The sequence below is a fragment of the Cryptotermes secundus genome, unplaced genomic scaffold (assembly GCF_002891405.2).
Source record: "Cryptotermes secundus unplaced genomic scaffold, Csec_1.0 scaffold66, whole genome shotgun sequence".
Taxonomy (NCBI): domain Eukaryota; kingdom Metazoa; phylum Arthropoda; class Insecta; order Blattodea; family Kalotermitidae; genus Cryptotermes; species Cryptotermes secundus.
This window is the reverse complement of record NW_019731262.1, coordinates 3,631,026-3,657,207: the sequence shown is the minus strand read 5'-3', so window position 1 is coordinate 3,657,207 and position 26,182 is coordinate 3,631,026. Positions and strand designations below refer to the sequence as shown.

General features: G+C 41.3%; 2 protein-coding genes across 3 annotated transcripts in view; both read right to left on the bottom strand.

The window, feature by feature from the left end:
- Window positions 1-26,182, bottom strand: part of LOC111866698 — a 366,904-nt gene that overhangs the window by 86,532 nt on the left and 254,190 nt on the right. The gene's annotated exons all lie outside the window — the stretch shown is intronic.
- Window positions 866-25,752, bottom strand: LOC111866699 (probable E3 ubiquitin-protein ligase IRF2BPL). Of its 2 annotated transcripts, XM_023855885.2 has the most exons (4): window positions 24,477-25,751; window positions 10,490-10,777; window positions 6,858-7,186; window positions 866-6,529 (listed from the first exon to the last, which is right to left on the bottom strand). In XM_023855885.2, exons 1-4 carry the CDS (start codon window positions 25,408-25,410, stop codon window positions 6,404-6,406), a joined length of 1,677 nt encoding a protein of 558 aa, XP_023711653.1. In that variant the 5' UTR covers window positions 25,411-25,751; the 3' UTR covers window positions 866-6,403. The 2 variants fall into 2 exon arrangements, with proteins under 2 accessions (XP_023711653.1, XP_023711654.1); XM_023855886.2 differs by lacking the exon at window positions 10,490-10,777 and having other exon boundaries at window positions 24,477-25,752.

Sequence of the window (26,182 nt, the reverse complement as noted above, 5' to 3'; positions counted from 1 at the left end):
GAAATTAATCCCAGGCCGGCTCCCGAGTCAAGCTCCCCGAGCCGGACTCGTATGTCTATGGGTCCCTTTAGTGATCAGTAGACCTACTGTGTTCTTGACGTAATGCCACGCAATTTGGCAGTTCACCGACGTTTCGGAGGAACATACGCCTTTATCTTGCAGCTCTACAGCAAGATGCCTGTTGCATGGGTTCTTTCTACCCTGAAGATGGAAATAGTTATTTCTGCACGGTGGACTACAGGACTAAACGGCGTTACATCACGTAAAAGACTGTACTCTTCATAGTCACCGCTGTGAGAAATGCATGTTCAGAAGAATTAATATCAGATACTAAAAATTCTATCCATTCATTTTAAAAATTGGGCTGAGATATACAGAATTATAAGTTCATCCGTTATTCTGTATGGATGTGCAATTTGATTTCCAGCCCTAAGAGAGCTCAGGTTTGGGGAAGATAACCACGCACTTCCAACTAGTGCCAAATTAAGAAAATGTGGATCTATACATCCACTCCCTCCTACGCCTTCATTGCGTAGTGCTTAATTGGTTAAGCACGGAGACAACTTCACCCTTTTATTGTTCGGATTCATTCTGCTCATAACTGGGCCGTGGCAGGCTCCTGTGAATGTGGTAACGAACTTTCGGATTCTATACAGGGCCAGAAATTTGTCTGGCTCAGAATTATCAGCTTATCATGAGGGAATCATGAAATGCCTATAGCCACATAAACTAACAAGGGAAACAACAATCAGTTGCCTCTCGTCAACCTCACACACATCTTGACATAATCTTTCATTAGATAGAACATAGGTCCCTCTTATATAGGACGCTGGAGGAGGGTATCACATGCAAATAAAGAAAGAACTTTTAACACCGAAAAATATTTTTTATTTGACGAGTAGTAGGTATCGCATTCTTAGTCATTACAAAGCAGTAATTACCAAGGTTTTCCTAAAACACTGATTGGATGATAATTCGGTGACGCCATTTTGTCTACAAATTAATGAAGCAGTTAACATAAAGTCTGTATAAAGGGCATACATTAACATTCAAGCAATGAGAAACAACCATTTACAACACAATTCCACAATTATGTTTCATATATATATTTGCTTTTAAATCTATTTTTACATATATTTACAAAAACACTGGGGTAGTATATATCAGAGAACATAAAAAACATACATATATATTCACTACTTTAATTTTAATGTGGTTTGTATCCATTTTTATTAAAAATACTGACAAGAACTCTTGTGAAAAACAATAAAGTACAAAAACATTTTTTTCCATTCTATGGTTATCTCCTCCTAATGGCAACAAAAATTCAGTTGCCCTAATTTACTCTTCTTTAAAGTGTCAACATCACCAGTTTATTGACACCTGCGTAATCAACTATTCAGTATTCACCGGAAACCTAACAACCTGCAGATTTGTTGATCAGTGTTTGATAAATGACGCCATTCTCACTTCTTCTAAAGGATTTTCTGTCAAGAGGCAAACCAATGGTGCCACAATTTTCCAAAATGGCAAGGACTTCTGTTCCTTGTCACATTAAGTGATCATGGTTTTACACTACAAATAAATAGGCATGAATCTGGACTAATCTCAAGTCGCAAAATATTCATCAGTCCACATTTCTTAAATTTTGTGATATTTAAAACCAGAATTATCTACAGAAAAAGATGAGACACTACGTTCACTAGGAATTATTTTTAGGCATTCTTTACTCAGCACTGCACATGAATCCTCTGTGCCTGTTATATCTGTCACTAAATTTGTTAACATTCTGAAACAAGACCATCTAGGTATCATTAAACAAAACAAAATTAATAATTTTAAATTTAATTAAGATGGGGTAGACCGATCTAGGAAATCAAGTCAGTATTTCTGCTTACACTGGAAAAATAATATATTCCTTCTTAATTATCTATGTGTAAGAAATCACATAAATATACATTCACGGGCACCGAAAAATGTGTGTATGCATATATCCATACCACGTGTGTCCTTTGCCGTCTTTTAAAGACTTTCAATTTAGTACTGTAACCCTAACTAAACATAAAATTCAAATAAACAAAACATACAGATTAGTAATTCTAAAGGGTTTTGATGATGGCGTACAAACCCCAGGATTAGACTTAATGGAATGTGCACACCCCCTAACGTTCCAATAAACATGTTTCAGAAACTGGATGTTTCCATCTTCAAGAGAAAATGGTGGGATGCATCTACTCTTGGGGGTTCACAAGAATCACACAGTCGGCTCTTTCAATTGGAACCCACAGGAATAGCTGCTTCCCAGACTTTCACCTGAAGATGGAAAGAAATCCAGTTTCCAAAATGCTGCTTCTTTGGAACATCAGAGGTGTACAACACCCAAAAAAATCAGTAATCACAAAGAATACTGTCTTGTGTAATGTGGCACCATGCACTGTGATCCAAGGGCTCTTTAAATATTAGCAGTGCCCTTCTCCACTCTGTTCTTACTTCGCCTATTGGTCTGCTCAGAAACCTGGTCCCAGTGTTCTCATTCGCTGCAGCAATACCGGTTTCCCCCTTCTCACTTGCTCTTCTACCATGAAGATGGGGGCATCATACTTTTTTAAAATATTGGTATCTACCAGACTGCACGGTGCCACACACCAAGACTGTAATCTTCACAGTAACTGCTGCGACTTCCTCAAATCTCACAAAAAGACAACACATAGTGTACCTTTTTTCAGTTTGCATATAACTGAGCAAAAAATGTCTTAGCATTTCAAACCCAGTTATGAATTCACATTTGGCATTCCTGATATAAATTCTGAGTCTGAAATATAAAATTAAGATCTCTTTCCTTGTACATAGCAGCAGCATCAAAACACACTTCCAACCATGAAACAAGAACAGAATATCACTTCTTAACAGATTCAAATTTGGTTTTACGGTTCCACCTAATGCTGTTACCATGTGGACTGTAAATTAATATATAACACTGAAGACTGCAAACATGAAAAAACGAAGCATCAAACATAAACATTTAGCTGGGAGTTTTTGTAAATATTAGACGTTTTAATAGTTTCATGCAAATGTGTGAAGTCACCTTACTAATTTCTTTTGCTTCTTTTATGTTCTTGCATTACAAAAAAATGTTACCACAAAAATTCTTCTTTGTACAAACGAACCAAAGTGGAACACATGAATGTTCACTATTAAAAATGCTCCAACTTCATGTATAGGACCAACTTTACAGAAACGTTTATTTTTTTCCACTTCTTGTTACAATTAATCGATTTGCAGCATAGCAAAAACCTATATAGAACAAGAGAGTAAATATTTCTCTACCTACTAAATTTAATGCTACTACACAAGGGATTTTTTTTTCTCATTTAAAACACACCAGCGAGTTTTGGAGTTCCTTTCATTCGGGCAACTAATTACGGAGTCGCCCAGGCATTGACTAGGTTCTTATCATAAGGAGTGTTGGTGGGGTTTCATACTAACAAGGAAAAAGGAATAAGGACAATTAATGACATCACTGGCAGAAAGACAACAGTGACAGCCATGATGCATAGTGTAATCAATACTAAAAATATCGGTAGTATATCAAGTTCCAGAAATTCCTGCTGCAACACAGAAACTAATTTCCATCCTTTTCCAACTAGCCAGACCATTTCTCTAAGGTGGTTCACACTGCCACTTGTTCATGATGGTCTCTGATATGTCGATAACTACAAAGAGAGTTAACAGGAGCAACAGTGCTATGCCCTGAGCTACTGGCTGTACGGTAAACTGACAACAGCAAAGTGCAACTAATGGGGCGGGTGCAGATTATAGCTTTGTCAAATCCTCCCTTAATGTACATGTTTAAATGATTTGCTTGACTTAGATGCACAACATGAAACGATTAACGACACAGTTGAGCAGACAGTGCTGATACAAAGCCCACCCCAAAATGCCCTTACTAGCTTATGGATGGTAAATACAACCTGCCTGTCCCCCAACAATGCAGCTACACTCCACCATTTAAGGCATGTCACAGCAAAAACGTTTGGAAACAGTTACCAGGGTCAAATGGTAAGTATGCACAACCTGAAATTAAGCTACTATACGACAAGCGTATCTCAGTGGAAATTCCTAGGCTGCAGTTTTGAGTTTTACTAATTTCTTCAGTGAAGAGAGGCTTTAAAACCACATCACATGTGTATACAGAAACATTGTAGTCAAAATATCCTAATCCATACTATCATATTAATGCAAACTATGTAGTAAGACAATGAAACTGCAGACTTCAATAGTTTGAACTTTAACATATTCATGGCACAAAAATATGAACTGAGACAAATTTAAAATACTGATGTATCATAATCCTACTGCAAATTCTACAGTGTCTAGCTGAAGTAATTCTGTTTGGTTTAGATCATGCCCAAATATCGTGTCAGCTGAAAGATGAGGTTGTGCATTGTTAAAATGTAGGCCAAAATCTTAACAGAAGAGGAGTGATTTCACTGAACCTTGAAATAATACTTATGATATAACATACTTCTGGAAATTAAACATTATAGGTTTTATGGAAGATTTAAACCAATTACTGCAGAACAGGAAAAAAAAGTTAGATATCTAAGAAGAGCACAAAATTATATAAAGACTTGAAATGCCCACAAGGAACTTTTATATCATGAATTAATTATTTATAATTATTATTATTATTACAAAACACTTTGTATTTTAGTAGTGTACACAACTATCTGTCACAGCAAAAATACAGGTTAATTACAAGAAAACAAGGAGAGGCCTGAGATTGCTCAGCTAGTATTGCAAGTTCTCTTGCACACTGGACTGGCAAGTTACAACACTTGTTACAGCAGCAACTGTACTGCTGGCTCAGCCACAAGCAGTAATCCCAGAACTTCTTCACTCCAAACCACTACCTTCATTAGTTACATAAAGAGTAGCAATACTTCCTTCATGAGGAGTGAATAGTTCATATGAATTATAAATTTCAAACCTGGGTGCAAATATGGTATATTAGACAAAATTACTGTAACAAGTGCAATTCAATTCTTAAAATCTGGAGCTTAAACACCTGACAGTTTCCTAACAATTTTCTCATGTTATCTTTACAAATTTTGAACATGTTTAGTGACGCACTGCTTCAACCTGACGACACTTAGTCATAAAATAAAAACGTTTCCTATATGACGCAAGATAAACATGCTATAATTTATACTAGTAAAATATTTTACTGCTATTGGCCCTCCCAAGAACGACAAAATGTCCATATTACACATGACACTCAAAATTTGTACACTTAAGGAGAGTTTCATTACTTTTAATCTGAGTATATTATAAAACTCTTCATAAAAAATTGGCTCTGAATGAAAAACTGAGCTGCTACATTAACTAATACACATTCTCTTCACATAAACTTGCTCTCTTTTTAAAAAGCAACACCAGACTCTTCTTGAAGTTACAGAACTTAACTGCTAAACTTTGTACCTGTCTTTTGTCTTCGTGTTATGCTTGTTACACAAAACATTTTGTATTCGTGCAAATCACAAGACAAATGCATCAGACTCTTCAAACCATATGTACAAATGCTAATGTTTTGTTATGTACACGTTAGACAAATCCTTCTGAAAGACATGAAATAAAGAGCCACAGCATCTACTTTTGTTTTTGCCAACAAGAAATTATATCGATCAGCAAAGAAAAATCAAATGTCTGCAACACATCATTGTGAAAATGTGAGAAAATGGCCAGGTAAGGAAAAAATACCCAATATGCCATGTACCCTTATCATATCAAAACGATTTCCAGAAATGAGGGTTAACAAAACACAGTCGTATCAACTGACTGCTTGTGATATTCCATTTCCATTTTATACTACATCCACCTTAGCAACCATGAATGTAAGATGCAACACAAATCAGTATTTTTCAAAAACAGATGACTACCTATATTTACCATATAAGGCCAATAAGTAGCCTATACTTCGACCATAAAATAACCAATATTAATCATTTCAAGGCCTAAAGTAGCCTGCACTTTGATCGTACAATAATATCTTAAGGGGCTTTACAACAGACCTTCCTGTTATCAACTCATCCTATTTCATATCCTGAGCCAGGAATTACCATTACCCTCCCAGAAATAGCCAGCCTCTATTTCCTGGGTGTAGGAACTCTTTGAAACCTAAACCTGATGCTTTTATTTGTACCTCTCCATCAGCTTCTACTTTGGGATGTGGTAACTGTACCACACACCTTTAATCCTTGCCACATTCAGAGTGATCGGCTTGCTAACTGACCTCCCACTGCAGTACACAACCTCTCTCTCTCAATTACAGAAAAAGAGAAGAGAAGCTGGAAACAAGTATGGAGACAAATAACCCATTTACCTGGGTCCCCCTCATTGTGGCTTAAGTCTCCCTTTCCTTCTTCACTTTAAATTCTTCACCGAGGATGGTTGCAATTTCACCTTGCATAAATGCCCAAGGAACATTTGAGTTTGCCAGAGGGCACTTCTCTCCACTTGGACAATAAACCTATAGCAAAAAGAAATGATTTACTTAATTACTCAAGGCAACATATTACACAATGATATTAATAAAATCAATTGTAAAACATCTTATTCTTTTGAAGAGTACTGCCTCTTGGATTGTAATACCACGTGGCTCATGTGGAATTTTGGAGGAACATATCACCTCTATCTCCAAGGCTGCAGAGTAAGCCAAGCAAGAAACTCTTCACAGTGGCCACCACACAGATTATTAACAAACACACAAAATTACCGAACATAATCACTTTACAAAGATACTATTTGTACTGTGAATACCATGCACTCAATATTACGTGACTGAAGACACTACTGACCTCTGATCCAGCCCCCTGCCTCTTGATACTATCCCGAGAACAGGGGAAGCAGAACTTGTGATGAGGGACGGAGGGACATTGGACAAAATGTGTATCCTCGAGCCGTTCTTGGCACAGTGTACACTTGAGCGTAGTTGTGCTGGGTACAGCCCCTGGGGCTCCACTGCTGGTACCTCCACCAGAATTGGCACCTGCCTCTCCTGCACTACCAGTTGGTGTGCCGGCACCCTCTCCACCACCCACGCCATTACCACTGGTAGTTTCACTAGAGGTCACTGTTGTTGAACTAACATGACGGCTACCTGATGATCGGCGACCACTACTGGATCCTGAAAAAACACATTAGCCAGACCTTGATTTTTATACGCATAGAATATTTCAAAAGAACATTTTTTACAGTTCCTCAGAGCACCACTCATACATGACAATTTCATCAGGTATGTGGTTTCTGCGTACAACTCATCTGATGTTCTGAAATACTTTTTTATTTATGCCACTGTTTCAACTGCTGAGATTATGAAGTGCTGATTTGAGACACAGTTAAGATGATTATGAAAATCAGGAAGGTTGGAGGAGGAACTGATTGAAGTCAAAATTATTTCAGCATTCATCTGCAGAACAAAAGGAAATCATGAAAAATCAGGATGGCTGCTCACTGACTGAGTTTCAACCCAGAAACCTCCTGCCAGCACATAATACGTTAGACAGTATTAAGCTTCTCAGTGTAGAGGTATAGGTAAAGTTATCCCTGTAATAGGGCCATGGAGGCCCATGGGGTTGTGATACGTTGAGGCTCCCACATCTTCTAGACAATCGGCTCACTTCACTGGTGGAGGTGAGGTCAACCTTATATGCACTGGCTGCCTTTTACCTCCCAGGAAGATTCCTGGTACTCATTTCTGTTAGAGGCTGAGTTGACCCCAGGGCCACAATGCGGCTTGAAGGATTAGGTCAATTGAAAAATCCAATGACCTCATCAGGATTTGAACCCGCAACCTTCCAGTTTGTAGCACAGTGCCTTAACCAACTGCGCTACTGTGCGTCCCTAACCTTCTAAATGTAAATTTTATAAAACTGATAAATTGTGCAGGAAATAGGAAACAATTTTAATCCACTGTTCACTGCATAAACTTCAATTTTGTTGTCTGAGAGAACCCTGGAAAGTCATAGAAAATAATTTGAAATCTATGTGAGCATTCATGTGTTAACTGCAAAGGCTACTGTTTAAAATATATATTCATCTTTAGGGTGTTCATCACTTCGTGGCACTTGGAATGAATCATCATCACTCATTAATGAATCATCATCACTCATTTCCATCATACTGGCAACAAATATTCATGTCAACTAGAAACTACAAATACACATTCACATGACAGCAAGAAATATTTCTCCTAAGAAAAACCTTAGACATATTTTTGGTGTGGCAACAATGAGATCTGAGGATCTCATGGAAGTGAATTGGGTTATGGTCTTTCGAGGTGCAGCATCATATAGTTTGGGGGGCAGGTACGAACATTTCAAAGAAGGCATTATCTCTCTCTCAAGGCTTCCACATGGCATGCTCGTGCACACAAATTAGTCAGAATTTGATGATCTGTTTATGTGCTGCTCTCAAAAACTATTTCCATTTATCTGGTATTAAAGAGAAAACCTGAGTTATTATAAAATTCCAGCTACTTTAAAAACTAGAATACAACTTGAACAAACGCTGTTTTAGTTCTTTTCAGATCATTTTCCTTGTTCTACTATTACAGATATTACCATGGGTCTGTGTGTACCTTAACACTGTCCAAAAATGTCTTTATTTTCATCAAACCTGGTAAGAATATCTTCCTACTGGTGGACTACATCTGCTTAACTACAATCACCTTCTACCATTAAATATCAATATAGCAGGAATGCAAATGTATGTGCCCTAAGACAACCCAAAAACTTCACACGGATTCTCTACTTACGCACTGTTTTGATAGCGATAACTAACAAGTCATGTTAAGATATCCTAACATGTGAAATTTGGTACGGAGATAAACATACAAAGAAAATTAAAACCGGAAGAATACCAAAAGCATGAAACGCCAAGGTTATAGCAGACATTTTTCAAATAGCAAATATGTACGCTGGTGAAACTTGTGCATAAAAATAGGGCACTGGGTTATTAATCTGTAATAAATGCAGCCTCTTCTTACAGCCTGAACCGTAAGTATGTGATGGGCATGACAGAGCAGTCAAGGCCATGTGTACGTGACACCTAACTGATATACATATTAAGTATTAATTACAACATTACTGATGAGTGCACTGCTGCATATCATAAATATGATAACGTTTCATGAAGCTGGCTACTATTTTCTAATCAATATATCAAAACAATGAATTAAAAAAAAAGTAAGTGAATGTATTTGAAGGCCATATCTAAAATATTTTTCCTTTCAGAAAATGCCTACTGCAGTATTTCTGAAAAATAGATGTATTATCATGCAAAATGGCTGTCACAATTGCATCAAAATCTGTAATAACCATAAACATACATATGGATGCATGCAGCTACTGCTTGTTTTAATCAAATTCAGTAACAACAAATTAAACAACGATTTTCCCTTCTGTGGCGTTGATACCACTAACAGTGGAAGACTGAGGAAATTAACTCAACAAACCCTACAGGTACCGTGTTTAAACACAAGAGACTTCTGTTTTAAAACATATCAACACATGCTCATGCACTTCTGAACTAGACATGCTACACCCAACCTTGTTGTGGTCATGTGAAAGATTCCTCAGTTCAAATCATTCTCACTTCAGGTACACTTGCTAGACCGACCCCAGCCAATAACATTAGTAAACTGCATTCAGGCATGACATGAGCAGCAGTACCAGCTTGAATGAAATATGTCTGCAAACATCTGAATACTAGACAGAGTAACTGCATGTGTTGAGTTCCAAGAGAAAGATCTGCTGATTGAAGAGTTTTGAAAAATTAATACTTTTATTCAGTGAACAATAAGAATTCTAGCAACACCAACACAGAATCAACCAAAAGCTTCATAATGTAATGCAGTGTAAGAACACGTGAAAATCATGCAAAGGTATAGATCCTGTCCAGCCTTAATAGTAACTGCCAATAATGTTGCAAACGCACAGTGCCATTACTGTAAAAATTTATATATATTAAACAGGCTTTTTTAACTCTTTTTGAAGGATGCACTACAGTTTAGGTTTGTCAGCAGTGCTAGAATACTACATATTTTAAAACTCTAATCTCAGGGTCCATAACTCTATGTCAGTACATCTTGTAACCTAATACCTACTGGTTAATTCCACTAGTTTCATACAGCAATGTATGTTCCAGTTCCTTCAGTTTGAAACCTACAAAACACACTTACTTGTTTCTAACATGTCAATTTAATTTGTTTTTCAGCTCAATAAATACAAGTCACTGAAACTTTCTCACATACATGGACAAAATTATCAAGTACATTCCTAGCTCTGTAGTTGGAAAGTGTTAATAATGTTAACTGAATCTGATTCTTATCCTACATCAAACCCAAGCAAGCAGCACCCCAAGTAGGAAGCTCAAGTGCAGCAGGAACCCCCAAGCCAAGAAATCGCAAATTGCTCTCTTCATAATTTACCTGAGGAATTTGGTGAATGCTGAGAACCTCTTGAGGCTGACCTCGGGCCCCCAGATCCCGGGGGACTCCCCCCAGTACTTCGAGGTGAACCAGGGGGCAGATTATCAGCTACTGACATGAGGGCTGCCATAGGCGATTGCCCGTTGCCGCCCTGCTGTTGTTGCTGCTGCTGCTGCTGAGAAGGGGCCTGAGAGTTGGATTGCTGCGACTCCGGGGGGGACCCGGTTCGGGGGCCCAGAGGGGAGCCTGCGCCTCCATTACTCACGCCCAGAGGTACTGCGGGGTAACCTGCACACATGCAACACAAGATTCGAACGATAACCAGGCGATCCCGTGCAGAGCGCAAGCCGATTGTAGCAATCAACAGGTGAAACTAAAAAATATCAGAAAATAAAAAACAGTAACAAATCAAGAAGGCAATAAAAGAAAGAGACAGAAGGGGAGAACTAGATGACTAGCAATTTCAGTAGTTAAATTACTAAACCATCCGGATTTCTGTGACTTAACCATCAAAAAGGGTAGTAAATATGGATCTGTACTGTACCAATGGAACCCAGCTCTATGTTCCACTGCCCATGTAATTCTGTTCAATATGTTTGGCATTATGGTAACCAGCTCTACTACGTGGCAGGAGGGACTTGCAGGGACTACCTATCATGACAGACTTACTGTGCCTTTTCTTCAGTTTCAGCCACTTAAAACTGAAGTACCTTGACCTAGGCCACTACTGCCAAAAGTACATAACTTGACACTATCCTCACAAGACACCCATATGTCTAACAGGCCCTGTGTGGGCCAATGAAACTGGAAAGCATTCAACCAACATCACATCCTACATAAAGAAACACTGAAGCATAAAAGAAGTGTTGAACATTTTTTGTATCACAGAAATGATCCTGCAATTCTGTCCAAGTTCAAAACTTTCTTCCTGTAAGTAAATGACAGCCGGTGCATAAGGCTGACAACCTCACCGACATCTGTGGGTCGATTTTCTAGAAAATTTGGGAGCCTCCACATCTCACAACCTTGTGGGTCTCCACAGCCTGTTATAGGGGTAGCTTTGCCTTTTTACCTTACGTACTTTTAGTGTCCCAGACAATATTCAAACTGGGCACCTTCAGAACAGAAATCAGAAGTGTTGCTACTTGAGCAAACTTCTGCAGTTCAATGAAAAAATTAAACTAATTTCACAACTGAAAGATATTGTGCCCCTAAATTGTAACAGAATATTCACCTCTTCCCTTAAAACTGCCATTAACAAGGAATAAGAAGAATTCATGGCAGTGAAGACTTAAGATTGTGTCTGCAACCAAGACACCATCAGACTGCAATGAACTGACAAGCTCATAATCAAAGAAATTCAAAGCAAGCATACACTGGCAAGGTAAGCTCCACATCTGTGGATCTCTCTGCCATTAAACTGTGTAGGCACCATAATGAATCAATATACTTTTGCATGATAATTTCAATATTTCCACAATAACAAACCTGCTACAGTATAAATGACTTTAGCTCCTATCAACTGGTTATGATACGCACATACGTGAGTGTGACCAGTAGTTTTTTGGGGTAATTCGTCAGAGGCCAAGAAGATCTTCCTCTTACAAAAGAAGACTATTAGAATAATAATGGGGATGAAACATAGAGTCATGTAGGCCAGCATTTATAAAGTTATATATATTAACACTGGTCTCTCGCAATACATTTTATCTTTGATAACTTTTACGATAAATAACTTGGAGTACTTTACTCTTTTAATTATTCAATTTATGAGAGACTGACAAGACACGAAAGAAATTTACATGTCCTACAATCACAACTCGCAATGAGACAGAAAAGGGTCCATTGCACGAGTATAAAAATATTTAAGAGTCTGCCTGATTATTTAACTGATTTAGTACATGATAAAAAACAGTTTATAAAAGAAATAAGGAATGTCCTAATACATAATCCGTCATATACTGTTGATGAATTTTTGCTCTTCTGTTGGGATCAACAGCTAAGGAATAGAAGGGGAGTGCATGCTGGCTGATGGATGTCCCACAGTAGGAATCAATATAGACATTACGTGTAAATATAATCTGTATTTTATGTATTTATTTAGATGGACGTTGTTTGCATTTATGTTTGTTTGTTATTGTGATATGGCATGTTGGAATTGTACAGATGTATTGTTGTTTGTAAAGCTTGTGACATGTTCCATATTCAGTGCAGATTGCACTTATGAATATCTTGAAACGCAGATGAATGTATGCATGTATGTATGAATGTATGTATGTATGTATGTATGTATGTATGTGGGTAGACAGGGAAATTTACTTAGTATGCTATTTCAAACTGAAAAGGCTGTTCTAGTCCATAACACTGCAGTGCCTGTTCACTTTCCTGTCTCTGACAGGCTGGGTTCAACACAAAGATTTCACTTCAGTGTCTCCCATTTATATTACACATTCAACACATCTTCGCTTAACAGAATATTAAATCTTTTAAATTAGAAATTACTATCATATCTGAGCGAAGACTGTGACAGTTGATCTAGGTGGCAAGAACTATCCTGTTAATATAAAACTTAGTATAGCCAATTTCAAGTGAAATAGTTTGGATTCATGAACGAGAGCAGGCTTGTCCTGACCATGAAAATGCCGACTCTGTACTTTTAACAACCAAAATCTTAAATCAACTTTTAAGATTACATTCCTCAATGAAGCAACACCATGTCATCTGATAGGTAGCAGCTCCATAACAGTGGTATCTACTAATGACATGGTGTTACACCACAGGATACTGTTATCTCGACTCTTGTCGTGAGAACCTCAAATGCTCAAGTAATTTTTTAGTTTGTATATATTTGTGGGTACACCCTCATCTGTTACGTAAAGCTATCCACATAACAGGCTGTGGAGGCCCACGGGGATGTGAGATGTGGAGGCTCCTACATTCTCTACACAACTGGCTCACAGATGACAGAGAGGAGCCAGGGTAGCGCAGTTGGTACAGTAACTAACTACAGGCTGGCCAACTAAGGGGTTGAGTTCGAGTCCCGATACGGTTAAGAATTTTCCTTTCTCCTTGCCATCCAGACCGGATCTGCGGCCAACCCAGCCTCCTATCCAAGCGGTACCTGGGGGCTCTTTCCCCACGGGTAAAGCGGATAAGGCATGAAGCTCACCGCTCACCTCTAATTGGTGCCGAGATCAAGAAAATTTGGGTCTATACAAGTACATCCTATACATCTATGTTATACACAGTCTGCAATTATAAATTCTGAACTGGGAAGACCACGGGTGGTTGATTTGTAGTTATTTCCATTCCAGAAATGTATTTAAAGACATTACCCATCTGCAGAGTTTATTATAGTCGTCTTAAATGCTAGGATGATTACAGTGAACTGGAGAAGAAACAGAAAGCAGGTACACTCTATTTCAAAATGCTACTCTTGGCATTCTCTTAAATGACTGAGGTAAAATTTGAAACCCATTAATCATAAACGTCTTTTCATATTTAACGCACTGTAAATAATGCATCATTAAGGTTCTTATGGATCCTTCCTTTGGAACCTTACTAATTTACACACAGGTAAACATGTCCAAGATACGTTAATTCGTTTCACCGTTACTAAAGCAATGTCACACGTTAGTAAGGCACCAAATACTTCCATGTGCCCTTTCCTGCAGTGTAAGCACAAAGCTATGTTTTCTAGGTTATGTAACTACTAAAATCTTTAGTACACATGCAAACAAGGTTGACTGCTTACGTCATGCTATTATATATATTCTTGAACAGCCTATAGATAACACTGGAAATGCAGTACACATGCATTGCCTAAAACTATCACAGTGAAAAGTTACACACCACAACATCAAAGTGACTTAAAAAAAAAACAATAAATTATTAAACCCAACATTTGCACTCACCAAGCTTGTAGCGAAAAGTGACTCTATGACAAAAGACCATTCACAACTGGTAAGGAACACCTGCTCTTCTCAGTGCAATTCTCACATTCTCCACTTCCTACTCAGTACACCTCCCAATCAAACTGCATAGTGGCCTATGTCATATTCTCAAGTAACATTACTGCTTACTCCAGATAGACAACCATTGTTTTGTTTAAATAATTTATAACACCCCTAGGTCCTACCCAGCCCAGGCAGAAGACAACTCCTTTAACCTGCTAAAGTTAAGAGTTCATGAAGATCTGCCTCCAGATCTGAAGATCTGACATAGTAGTAACTCTGTTATACAGTACATTTGTGGAGTTTATTTCACACATGAGCATTACAAGTGACTCACATCATAACGTAGTTTCATTGCCTACATTTTCCATGCCTGAGGTTTTATTGCAGTGTCATAAGGAGTATCAATGTCCTAACCATGGTTCCACAAGTTGTGTATGCAGTTTCCCTGACCTGCCCCATCATTCTGATCTCAGTCAAGCCACTTCACACTCCTTCACCATGCTCAGAGTTAATGCAGTAAGTTTGCCATTTTACAAACTGTTGCATGCAGCAATTTTCTCAAACAAAACCTCCATACATTTAACGTTATCACTTGTATCCACTGAAACAGGTTGCGAGGACGTGAACTGCATCCATTTCGTTCAGGATATGGGCCAGAGCTGGGCCCTGTGAACACTGTACTCAAGCCTTGTATTCCATAAAATGAGAGAATTTCTTTGCCACCTGACCACCAATAAGCTTAACAAGAACTCTGCTCCATGGTGTAGGCTATTCTCAAGTGCAGAACATGTCTGCTTTCTCATAACATAAGATTTTAAAGACTGAATTACCCACTCATCTGCCTGTACAACAGCTACTGCAAATGCAGTGCCATGAGTAACACACACCATTCAACTTTCCCTTTCACACTGCCCACACAGTGGGAATTTATCGCAGGTAAGTCTTCCAAGAACAGACATATACGCATTCAAACAAAAAGCTCATCCACGTTACATAATTTGGCAAATACTGGGGCTGAGTGGAAGTTATTCAGTTATTGCTGACCTGTAATCACAATTCAATAATTACCCCTGAGCTCAGCTGGAAGCTACAACGTAAAATGAGAAAATGGACTGAGAGCAGAAACAGTAATGGCAGCTAAACCTACTTAAGCAATGTAAATAGTCTGAAATACTGTTTATTTCTAATATATTTACAGTCTGTATGTTTGTTATGTATTAATCCTGTGTAGCACAAGAACCTGGTGTTATGTGGACACAGCTTTGTATTTGTAAATCAATTCAAATTAAAACTAATTCAACAATTGGCGGCGCCATAGCTGAAGCGGTTAGTCGCTGGCTTCCCACAGCGGCGACCCGGGTTCGATCCCGGGTCTGGTCAAGTGGGATTTGTGGTGAACAAAGTGGCGCTGGAGCAGGTTTTCTCCGAGTACTTCGGTGTCCCCTCTCAATCTTCATTCCACCAACTGCTCCACAATCACCCTCGCCTATCATCTGGGGCTGGTACAATAGGCCAGAAGTGGCCGCAGTACAAGGGAATTAGTCCCACCCCACTAGCAATAAAAAAAAAAACAAATATTACTTAAGGAAGGGAGTTACAAAACCGTCACTAGCCAGTGTTTACTGTGGCAGGCACAAGATGGACAAGGAGAGAAGCACAACTATCCACCCTTCCCGTAGTGGGATGATAGCTAGCAGTGCCCCAGACAAGATTTCATGTCTATGTGTGACCTTGTCGAATCACCCCTCACGAAAGACAACCAGCAACAATGTCTACCTGGATGGATAACAAGCCAAGGGTACAACCTCAAAGGCGAGGGGCTTGGCGACTACAGGAGGTACATAAACATTCGTCCAGAGAGTAGGATCTGAATTCTCGAACAGAGAAGCAGGCACCTTCATGCTCTGATGTTAAGCCATTTATTCAGGTACTATGTTATATCTGTGTAGCTTTACACCTCTTCAGTGGAAACGCAAGACTCTGAGAACAATTTCAATGATTCAGTGGCTGCTTCGTTCAAAAGACCAATGATTAAGAGGAAAAGTTACCTTCATCTTCATGACCCTGCAAATGGCGTTTCTCCTGTTCCGACCGCCCTGGCTGGGATTAATTTCAACCACTTACACAACCTGCTACATAACCCGACCAATTCACTGCCCTACACAATTCAACCTTCAAGAAGAGAGGGAGAAAGTAACTCTGAAATATAAGTGTCCGGCTATAAGACTACAGGAGTCACAACCCGAATGGCCATGATTCAAACAATCAGAGCCGTGAGATCCTCAGAACTTATACTGATATCCTGTCTTACCCGTTATGAACGATACATAAATATAGAAGAATTCTCTAACATGAATATCTGTAAAGATCAGTGATTACCTGTGCTCAAAGTAGGGCATCGGCACAACTTACCGGAAGCTATTCAAGTTTCTATTGCTATTATTTTTCTATCACTTCTCGTCTTTCAAAACTCAAAGTTTCATATGATGTAAAAAGATTACACTTCCAAACCAACCAGAGAAATCATTCTGACGGCTCTATTTCTTAATTATTTAATTTCCAAAACAGCAGAGGCCATGTAAAGATCAACGGGAACGCCTAAAAAGTTTAAGGAAAACTTGTCCGTGCTTAATTACGCACCACACCATGAAGACGTACGGGAAACCGGAGAGTCTTTATCCCGGCATTAGATGAAAACTGGTTGGCTTCACATCACGCAAGGAAATGACACTCTGGTACAAATTCGATAGGTGGCTGGGTGGGACCAAGGGGGCGAGGTGGACACTGCTGTCACCATCGTGGCCTAGTTACTACAACGACTGGGTAAGGAATTAAATTGTTCCAGTTTTGTTCCAGCCAAGTATCGAAACTAGATAACGTTTTAATTTCGACGTGGGCTCAGGAACACAAGAAACTGCTTACAAATTTCACATGTGGGCTCAAAAGAAAAGTATGCGAAATCATTCAAATACATTGCAGGTACTTTGACCTATTTGAAGGGTGGAGTACTTATTCTCTTAAGAAAGTGCAAACTGTGGAAAAACCCAACCAAAACCACAGCTCGTTGCAACTGGGAACTATAACATTTCCTCTAATATGAACACATTTTCAGCAATTGAGAAATATGTGAGTTCATGTTGAATGGCCGCACTGTTGTGAGGAGACCACGAAGCTGGAACCAAGAACCGAACTGTATGGGGGAATTTGATTACCCCAGTCACGGCAGACATGGGTGAATTCCGATCGTCACTCGTGCACGACGAGCCTGAATTCGTGACGTGACCATCCCACCAAGGCGCATAACGAAATCAAGTCACGGATGGCAGAAAACGAACAGCAGGAATTGCTACAGAGTATGACCACCATAGTATGAAGCAATTGGCTGTATACCAAGGTTAATATCGATTCAACATGATTTCACTGCCAACGAACCGAGAGACGAACAAAGACCGTTCCAAGCCGGGAGACGAGTACCACGTGGAACTCATATCAATTACTACGGACTGCTTAAACAATAGATACCATGAAGTGTATAGATTCTTCGTATTCGGATGATCACGAGTTAAAATCTCGGTGCACGTACTGACCATTGCGACAAACTTTCCCTAGGCTTCCTTGGGCCGCGCATGCATTTTCCGGGATAGCACGTCAAAATAGGGCACGACCACTTCCTTTCACATCCTCCCCAACTCATTACGCACCCATCATTCCTTTATTCGACGTTATATAGTTAGATCTACTGACAGCGTCTGCGCATAAACCATAAGAAATTTATGAAGTGGTTTTCGCGGTTATACGATAGGCAAGACTTCCCCATTACGCGTTCATTACAAATTTGACCCCAAAAGGATAGTTACAGCCTGACAAGAGAACATGAAAACAGCGACATGGCTAAACTAACAATATTACAGCCTGGAGACAATCTGATGCATGAGTAACGACACGTCATAACAAAATGCACAAACTTAGCTTGTGCTTAATTTGTTCTATGGCTTCCGTGAAGTGACTAGACACTGTCTTATCACAGTAATTACTGGAAGCCTGGGGGCTACGCGGTAGCGTAGTTGGTCAAGGCACTATGCTACAAGCCGAAAGGGTGCGGGTTCGAGGTCATTGAATTTTTCAATTTACCTATCTTTCCAGACGCACTCGACTCAGCCTCTTACAGAAATGAGTACCAGGAACCTTCCTGGGGGTAACGGACGACCGGCCGGCGCGTAAGGCCCCCCCATACACACACAGTTTGGCCTTCCGATCGACCTTACAGGCAAAACTGTGACAGTTTACCCCCTCCCTTTCCTCCCCATACACGCGCAGATAAAGCGGCAGGCTTCATGCCACAATCACGGTCTTCCAGCCTATAATGTTGAGTCACACACGTCACGTGCTCGGTCCTGCAGACAGAACTGACGGACTGACGAGTTTCCCACAGGCCAACAGTCCAAACAATTATGGCCGGCCGGCCGCACCACACGCGTTCAGTTTTGCCTTTCAGTCTTCAACTGTGCAGGCCGAACTGGAGGCCAAACTGTGTGTGTATGGGGGCCCTAAGGCTGACAACCACACCATCTGTGAACAGAGTGTCTAGAAAATGTGGGAGCCTCGACGTCTCCCAGCCCTATGGGCCTCCACGGCCTGTTACAGTCCAAGACGTGGTAAAAATGTAGAGGACTCACAATTCTTGTCAGAAAATTTCAGTAGTACAAGCTACAATCAGTTAAGTGTCCAATGAATGCATACAGACACACTATAATTCACCGTCACTACACATTCGAAGTGACCTAAATGTCTCTACCGGCCTGTCCTAAGTCTGAAATTTATTTTTCTAGTGCGTACTTACAATTCTGGCACAAAGTTTCAGTTTGCCGGCTGAAAGAAAACTGTAAACAAGCATTTTCTAGCCTCATGTAAACACACACAGCAGGACTCGTCAAAATCTGATCTGCAACCAATTAAAAACAGCTTCAAAAGTTGGTACGTTGGGCGCTATGGGTTCAATTCCATACGAAATTCCTTTACTCCATTAGAGTCGCTAAACAGCGTTCATAGCTCAACCAAACAACCAATGTGTCACATATGTATGAAACAAATACTAACCGCAAACATGAACAACACAAGACGGGAAATTTGTAAAGCGAGAATTAATTATGAAACGGCATTATAATAAAAGAAAAGGATGGTTACAGCAATGTAAATCTACATCTTTCATTCATAAGCATTTCCCAAACTTTTCGTTAAGATAAGTCATTCATGCAATGTTTGGCAACGCTGTACACGCGTAATACAGTTGTGGATATGGCATCACTGGATGACGGAGTCGTCAGACTCGCGGCACACACAAAAATCCGGTCGAATCAACATTCCACGGCCTCCCGAGCTCTAGGCCCGACAACAGTCGAGACATAACGAACGAAAAGAAGGCCATGACGACGCGATGACGTCATACGAGACGGCCAGTCAAGCAAGCGAGGCGAAATGCCAGTTACGAACGCGAACGAAACAAGGAGACTTCCGTGACTTTCTCGAGCGCAGCGCTGTACTGGGGTTCACAAAAATTCTTTTCGTCATTTCGTTTATTTTTTCTGGCTGGGCGATGGGCTGATCTCTCACCAAACGTAAAAAGGTTTAATTATTTCTTAAATAATTAGGAATCTGAACTTACTTTAATCAGTGAGAGCTGATATAACCTCAGAGGCCGATAAAAATGTCCTGAGATAGCCTAGAAATTAATCAGCTTATTTGATATAAATGTCATAATGAACTGTTCGACAGTGAAGTACATGGTTCGAAAAACACTGTCACCAGGTTGGCTGGCGACCAATGATTCACCCACTGTAATCTCGTAGTGGAATTTTGGGGTTCATGAAATCTCTGTCACTTGTGTTAAGAGAGGGCGGGCGTAGCGACCTGCGTCCAAAGACCTACCTACCTACCTACCTACCAGTCGACACTACAGCCCTGGATGAGCCTTGGCCTCCTCTACAACCAGTCTCCACAACCTACGCGTGCTGACATAGGAATGGACCCACGCATGATGACCCGAGGATGGTTGTTACGTTTCTGAGCAAAATTCTTTTTACAGGATGAGACTCTTTGCCTCATGCCCAACCTGGAGGACCAGGGTATCTCTCTTTCTACCCTTTGAACTTTCCGGCATGGGTGACCCTACTGGTAGTTAAACTACAGCCGGCATAGCTCTTCAGGTCACAGTCACGCAAGCCCCAACACGACAAGGACACCTTTGGGGGGCGTCAAAAACATTCAGATCAAACACAATTTGGAAATCATAAGAATTAATATGAGTTTAAACCCCCAATTTCTCCTTTTATGCCTGGCCTATGGGTGTTTAGGACAAAGAGTACAACCGGAACAAATTATCTCAAAAGCCGATCACATGAGAGAACCAGGAAGGCTACATAACACAAAATACTGAGCCACCGATTCGCCTTTTTCTGTTCCGACCAAAATGTCTGGCTATTAAAATTAAAGAAAAAACTAATCCGTAATGAGAAAATCAAATTAGAAATTTATTAATTCAAAACTGACTTTACAGTAAGTCCCGCGGAAGCCAGAACCACCTTCTTCAATCATACGTCACAGCTGACAACTTGGGATTGCTGCATGAGCTGCTTACCTAAACTAAACAAGTCCTTGGAGCTGAGGTATTCTTCAGACGTTAACAGTCGCTTAGCTTACCAAGATATCCCCATTATTTTATTGAACCAGGCTGGTCATTACGGTAATCACGAAGTCTCGCACTGGTCCCTACCCCGAGCCAGATTAATCCAATCCACACCCTCCCAGCCTATTCCTTCAGAATCAATTTTAATACTGTCCTCCCATCAATGCCTAGGCTTTCCCACTGACTGTTTCCCCTCTGTTTTTTTAACCACAATGTGTATGACTTTCTCTTATGTCCCATCCATGTTACGTACCTAACAAAGCACATAATCATAATCATAATAATATATTCCAACCACCACAAATTATGAAGCTCCTCGCTGTTACTCACTCCAGCCTCCTGTTGGGTTCGTACCTTATGAATATGTACCGATTCTGGGCCAATGAACTGGTAAGGGCAGACGAAAAGGTTGCAATGCCTCATTGCAAAACGGAGTTGTTTTTTTTTTGCGCAAGAGAAAATGCTTTTGAAAACAGAACTAGACCCTCTGTTCAAAAATAAGCTTACAACTGTGAGAAAATCTGAAAGCAAGCATTCAAAAATAACCCTCCTCTAAGTGCGTGGGAAAAGTGGCGAACAGGCGGTGTGGCCATCCGCATACGTGTTTATGCAGGCAGTCCCCCAGGAAGGCCAGTGACATCGGGGTAGCTGAATTCCAAACCTGGCGGCAACAACATCTGGCCCACATTCAAAAGCGTAGCGACATTTGTCCCAAGCAGCAAAACCAGCTAAAGGGTATCCGAAGTGGAACCCGACGGTAGGAAACGGCGTAAAAGGTTACGGGGTGAAGTGATCTTATTTGTGACCTGAAATCCGCAGGTGCCTACTTCGAATGTCGATCGAGACACAGACTATTCTGACGTAGGGTTTAAGGTTCTCACAGCGATGGGTATGAGAAGTACATACCTTCTGGGATATGGCGCCGTGTTGTCCGTTTAAAGTCGGCCTACGATTCGGACAAACATATCGCCTCTATCTTCAGGGTCGAAAAATAAACCGATCAAGAAACCAGCACGAAAACAGAACCAAGCAGAAAGCTTTCACTCTCGTTTCTTGCTTGGCTTATTCTTACACCCTGAAGATGAAGGCGGTATGATCCTCCGAAACTACTGTTGACTTCAAACGGATCACACGGCGTTACATCCCAGAAGATAGAATTCGTCAGCCATTCTTATGTATCTTTTCGTGGTCTTCCTCAGTCCCTCCAGGCAAATTCCGCAAGAGCAATTAGGGCACGGCTCCTTCCTTCAGCATTCTCTCCAATTCACCAATGACTAACCATCTGACCCCTAACAGAATAATTTACAGCGTTGTTAAATAAACCGTAGATACATAAACCCATGCTATCTGGTGACTGCCAACGCTGATAACCAGACAAATCATAAAAGTAAAGTTGTCCCTGTGCTTAGTTAATTAAGCACTACGCCTTGAAGGCGTGTTGGGGAGTGGATGTATAGACCTTGGCACTAACTGGAGCTGAGTAGTCACCTTCACGCCCCGGCCGCTTTATCGCCGGGGAAAGAGCCCCCGGTACCCAGTGGATAGGAGGTTGGGTGGACCCAAGAGTCGGTCTGGACGAAGTGGAGGAAGAAAATTCTTGACCCTACCGGGACTCGACCTCCGACCCCTCGGTCGCCCAGCCCCTAGCCAGTCGCTATATCGATTTCACTATCCACAGCATGAAGAAAATGCGTGGTGTCACTGAAATAAACTACGCTCACAACTCGAAATGTATGTAAAATATTGTTCACGATATACAAAAGCAACAGACTGTGCCCTACACGAAAAAGAAACACATTTCAATTGTCACTTGATGTTAAAATCTCAGTTCGTTAAGAACTTACGTAATAAAAATTGAATCCATGGGGAAACGTCCTTTTACGACGCTTCCTGTATCCAGGCGTCGAATCGTAGGATTGCAGTGTATTGTACAGGCTTCTTCATGGCCTAATCGTACTACCAGGGCATATCTCAAAGAGACTGAATAAAACCACGAAAATCCTGTCACGGTAGCAGGCCGAGATATGAAACGTCAAATCCCCAGAGTTAGAGCTACAGTAAACTGCTCGGTGGGTCCTTCTCGAAAAGGTTAACAGTCGCTAATCAAAAATATCGTCACTTACGGAACCCCCAAGGTTCATTGCCACGTTCACAGCAGCAAAATAGCTGCCTGCGTCATGCAGTGAATTGAATGGCTTCTGACCTTTGTATATGCTTATGCGATGTGGCTTCCATTTCATTCAACACTTGCAGGGTGGGGGACAATACGGGACAAGAGGACGAAGAAAGTATTCCTGAGGCATCATTCCAGCTCTGCAAAGCAAATGCGAGCCGTGACACTATGTCCGGATGACGTCACAAGCTGGCAACTAGCCGGCCAGTAGGCATGTTGGACGAACCATAGGAGCGCCCTTGTTTTGCCTTTTTTTTTTTTAAGAGTGCTCGCCTGTCTTGCTCCGCATGAGGCGTGGAAGCGCCAAGCATGCGATGTCCGTTTATGGTTAGATCAATATCCGCCGCTGGTGCCTGCCAGTTCCTTGCTGGGTGCCGGCACACAGTAGGTCGACCGCCATGAGAGTGCAGCGGAACAGAGTGGGGGGGGAGCATTCCAAACACTGCGGGGCGCTGGGAGGGATGAATGACGTGGGGTAGTGCATCCGAACTTTTTTGTTTCGTCGCTTCATACGTGGGAAAGTTTACAATCTTACACCTGTCGTTACAGGTATAAACGGGATAAATACCCCATCATGCTTCTGTGAATTACACGATACCAAAACTGCTATCATTTCACATATTATAAATAAAACTGCACATCTCTCACGCACTTTGATGCAACGAAAGCAATGCATTGTAATATCGCTACCGTAATAAAAACTAAAAAAAAATGATAATGAAAACTAGAGCCTTGCGCACATACACATTGCGCAGACGGTATCGTAAGAGTGACGTCACGAACTGAAACTGTAGCAACTATGCCTGTCATCTCCCACTCCGATTCAATACGTACATGTCTATGTTGTGTGACTTTGTATATAAGCTTCGTGCTCCCCACATCCCCTTTCCGCCCCAAACCTCTCCCATGAATGCGGAGCGGGCCTCTACGACTTCGTCACATCACGACACTCGTTATTAACTATAAAACAAAACATGGAATATAACTTTCTGAAACGACACATCAAGATGGCTGTTTGCTGAGAGGCATACCGTCGAATGCCTGATACAGGCGTGAACTGACTAGAAGGTTAACAGTGGTTAAGCATGGCGCCGGATTACTAACACACAGAAACTGAGAGAGCAAAGGAAAGAAGACAAAGAAAAAAGTCTCACCGTTAGACTGATCTGGCCTTACCGTTAGGTTTGTAAGTGGCAGTATCAAAGGACGGCGCCCTAACGGGATGTTTTTCCTTGTAGCGACTGTCTATGAACGGCGTCGTGTGAGTAACAGCAGCAGGCAGGGACTCCCCTCTTGTCAGCGGTGGTCGAGACGTGGAGGAGTGTTCTTCCACGCTCATCATTCTCTTGGTCGTCGGTACTCCGTCACCGTTCACATGGTGATGAGGATGATGTTCGTCGTCCTCGGTCGAGGTAGACAGACCTCTCTTGAGACCGATTCCTCCAGAGGCCTGAGGTGGGAGAGAGTTCGGGCGACCTCCATTCGAGGAATGATGATGCTGTGACTGCTGCATGTTATGATGAGCGGCGGCTGCCAGATGAGAAGTCGGCAATCTCACGGTCCGCGTCATGGTCATCCCAGTCTCGTGTTCACTGGGGCTTCCATCTGACGATAGGGTGCGTGGTACAGCCGCACTCCGCGGTGGTGGAGGCTGGGGTACACTTGACGCCGTCTGATACTCTGCCAAGAGTCCGGCAGATCTCGGGTGGTGTAAAGTACTATAACCGTGATGCGGACCTCCGGGGGGTGGTGGAGGCGGCTGCTGCTGTTGCCTACTAGGGACATGGGCAGCTGGAGGCAAACTTACCACCTCCAAACCAGTAACACCATTCTGGTGCTGTGTTTCGTGAGGTATACTTGAAGAGCGGTGTACACTTCCCGGCTGGGGTTTCGAACCAGAACTACTTCTCGACTCTTGAAAGCCGTGGGCTCGCTTCATCTGACGCGCTGTGTCTAGTACCAATTCGATGCGGTCCGCACCCTCATAGTTCACACAACCCCGACACACGGCTTCAGAGAAATCGTGTAACATAGCCCAAGGCATACGGGGCAAATCACACAAATAACAGTGCTGCCGTTTGCCCATCTGCATCACCGACATTTTAACCATTAATTTATAAAATCCCCCCAAATAAAAAAAAATCCTCCAACAGCTACATACAAAACATCCGCAACTATTTAGTTTCAACACACCAACACTTCTATGTCACAGTATGTAAAACACAGATTGTAATGTTATCCTTCTACTATACGTAGGAAAATTAACCTGTTGGTCTGCATTCCTTTACCTATGCGTTACGTCGACAGCAGATCAACAAGCAATTTTATAAAACTAGCCACGTCACAGTAACGTACGACTGATCACACTAAACAACTTCCTTCTCAACGCCGTCTAACCGAATGACACAGCCTGTGACTTCGAGACACAAATACCCCTCCGCCTGCCTGGCCTGTTAGCGGAGCGAACACCACTATCCCCCTCCAACCGTCACGACATCGCAGTCGTCATCATCCTCTGCGCAATATACGGAATATGCCTCTGCGCAGAGTCACGCAAATCACGCAGGCAGCCGGCGCAACCAATGCTGCGCACCCACCCTCCTCGCAGCCCCTTCGTTTCTCTACATTATCAGCAAGAGCCTACGTTTTTTGCTTACTAATAGTATCAACAGTAGCTAACCTGTTCATTGCAGCCAATGGATGCCAGAGGTGGGAATACGCACAAACTCGTTCATGTTTTTACCGTTACGGTTTTCTGCTTCGTTTGCAACTGCGTATCTCATATTCAAACGTTAATATATTGTTTGGGTAGGGTTCGTTACAGGAATTATGACTTCATCCAGTTTCGAATGAAATCAACCGTCTGTACATATTCGATAATC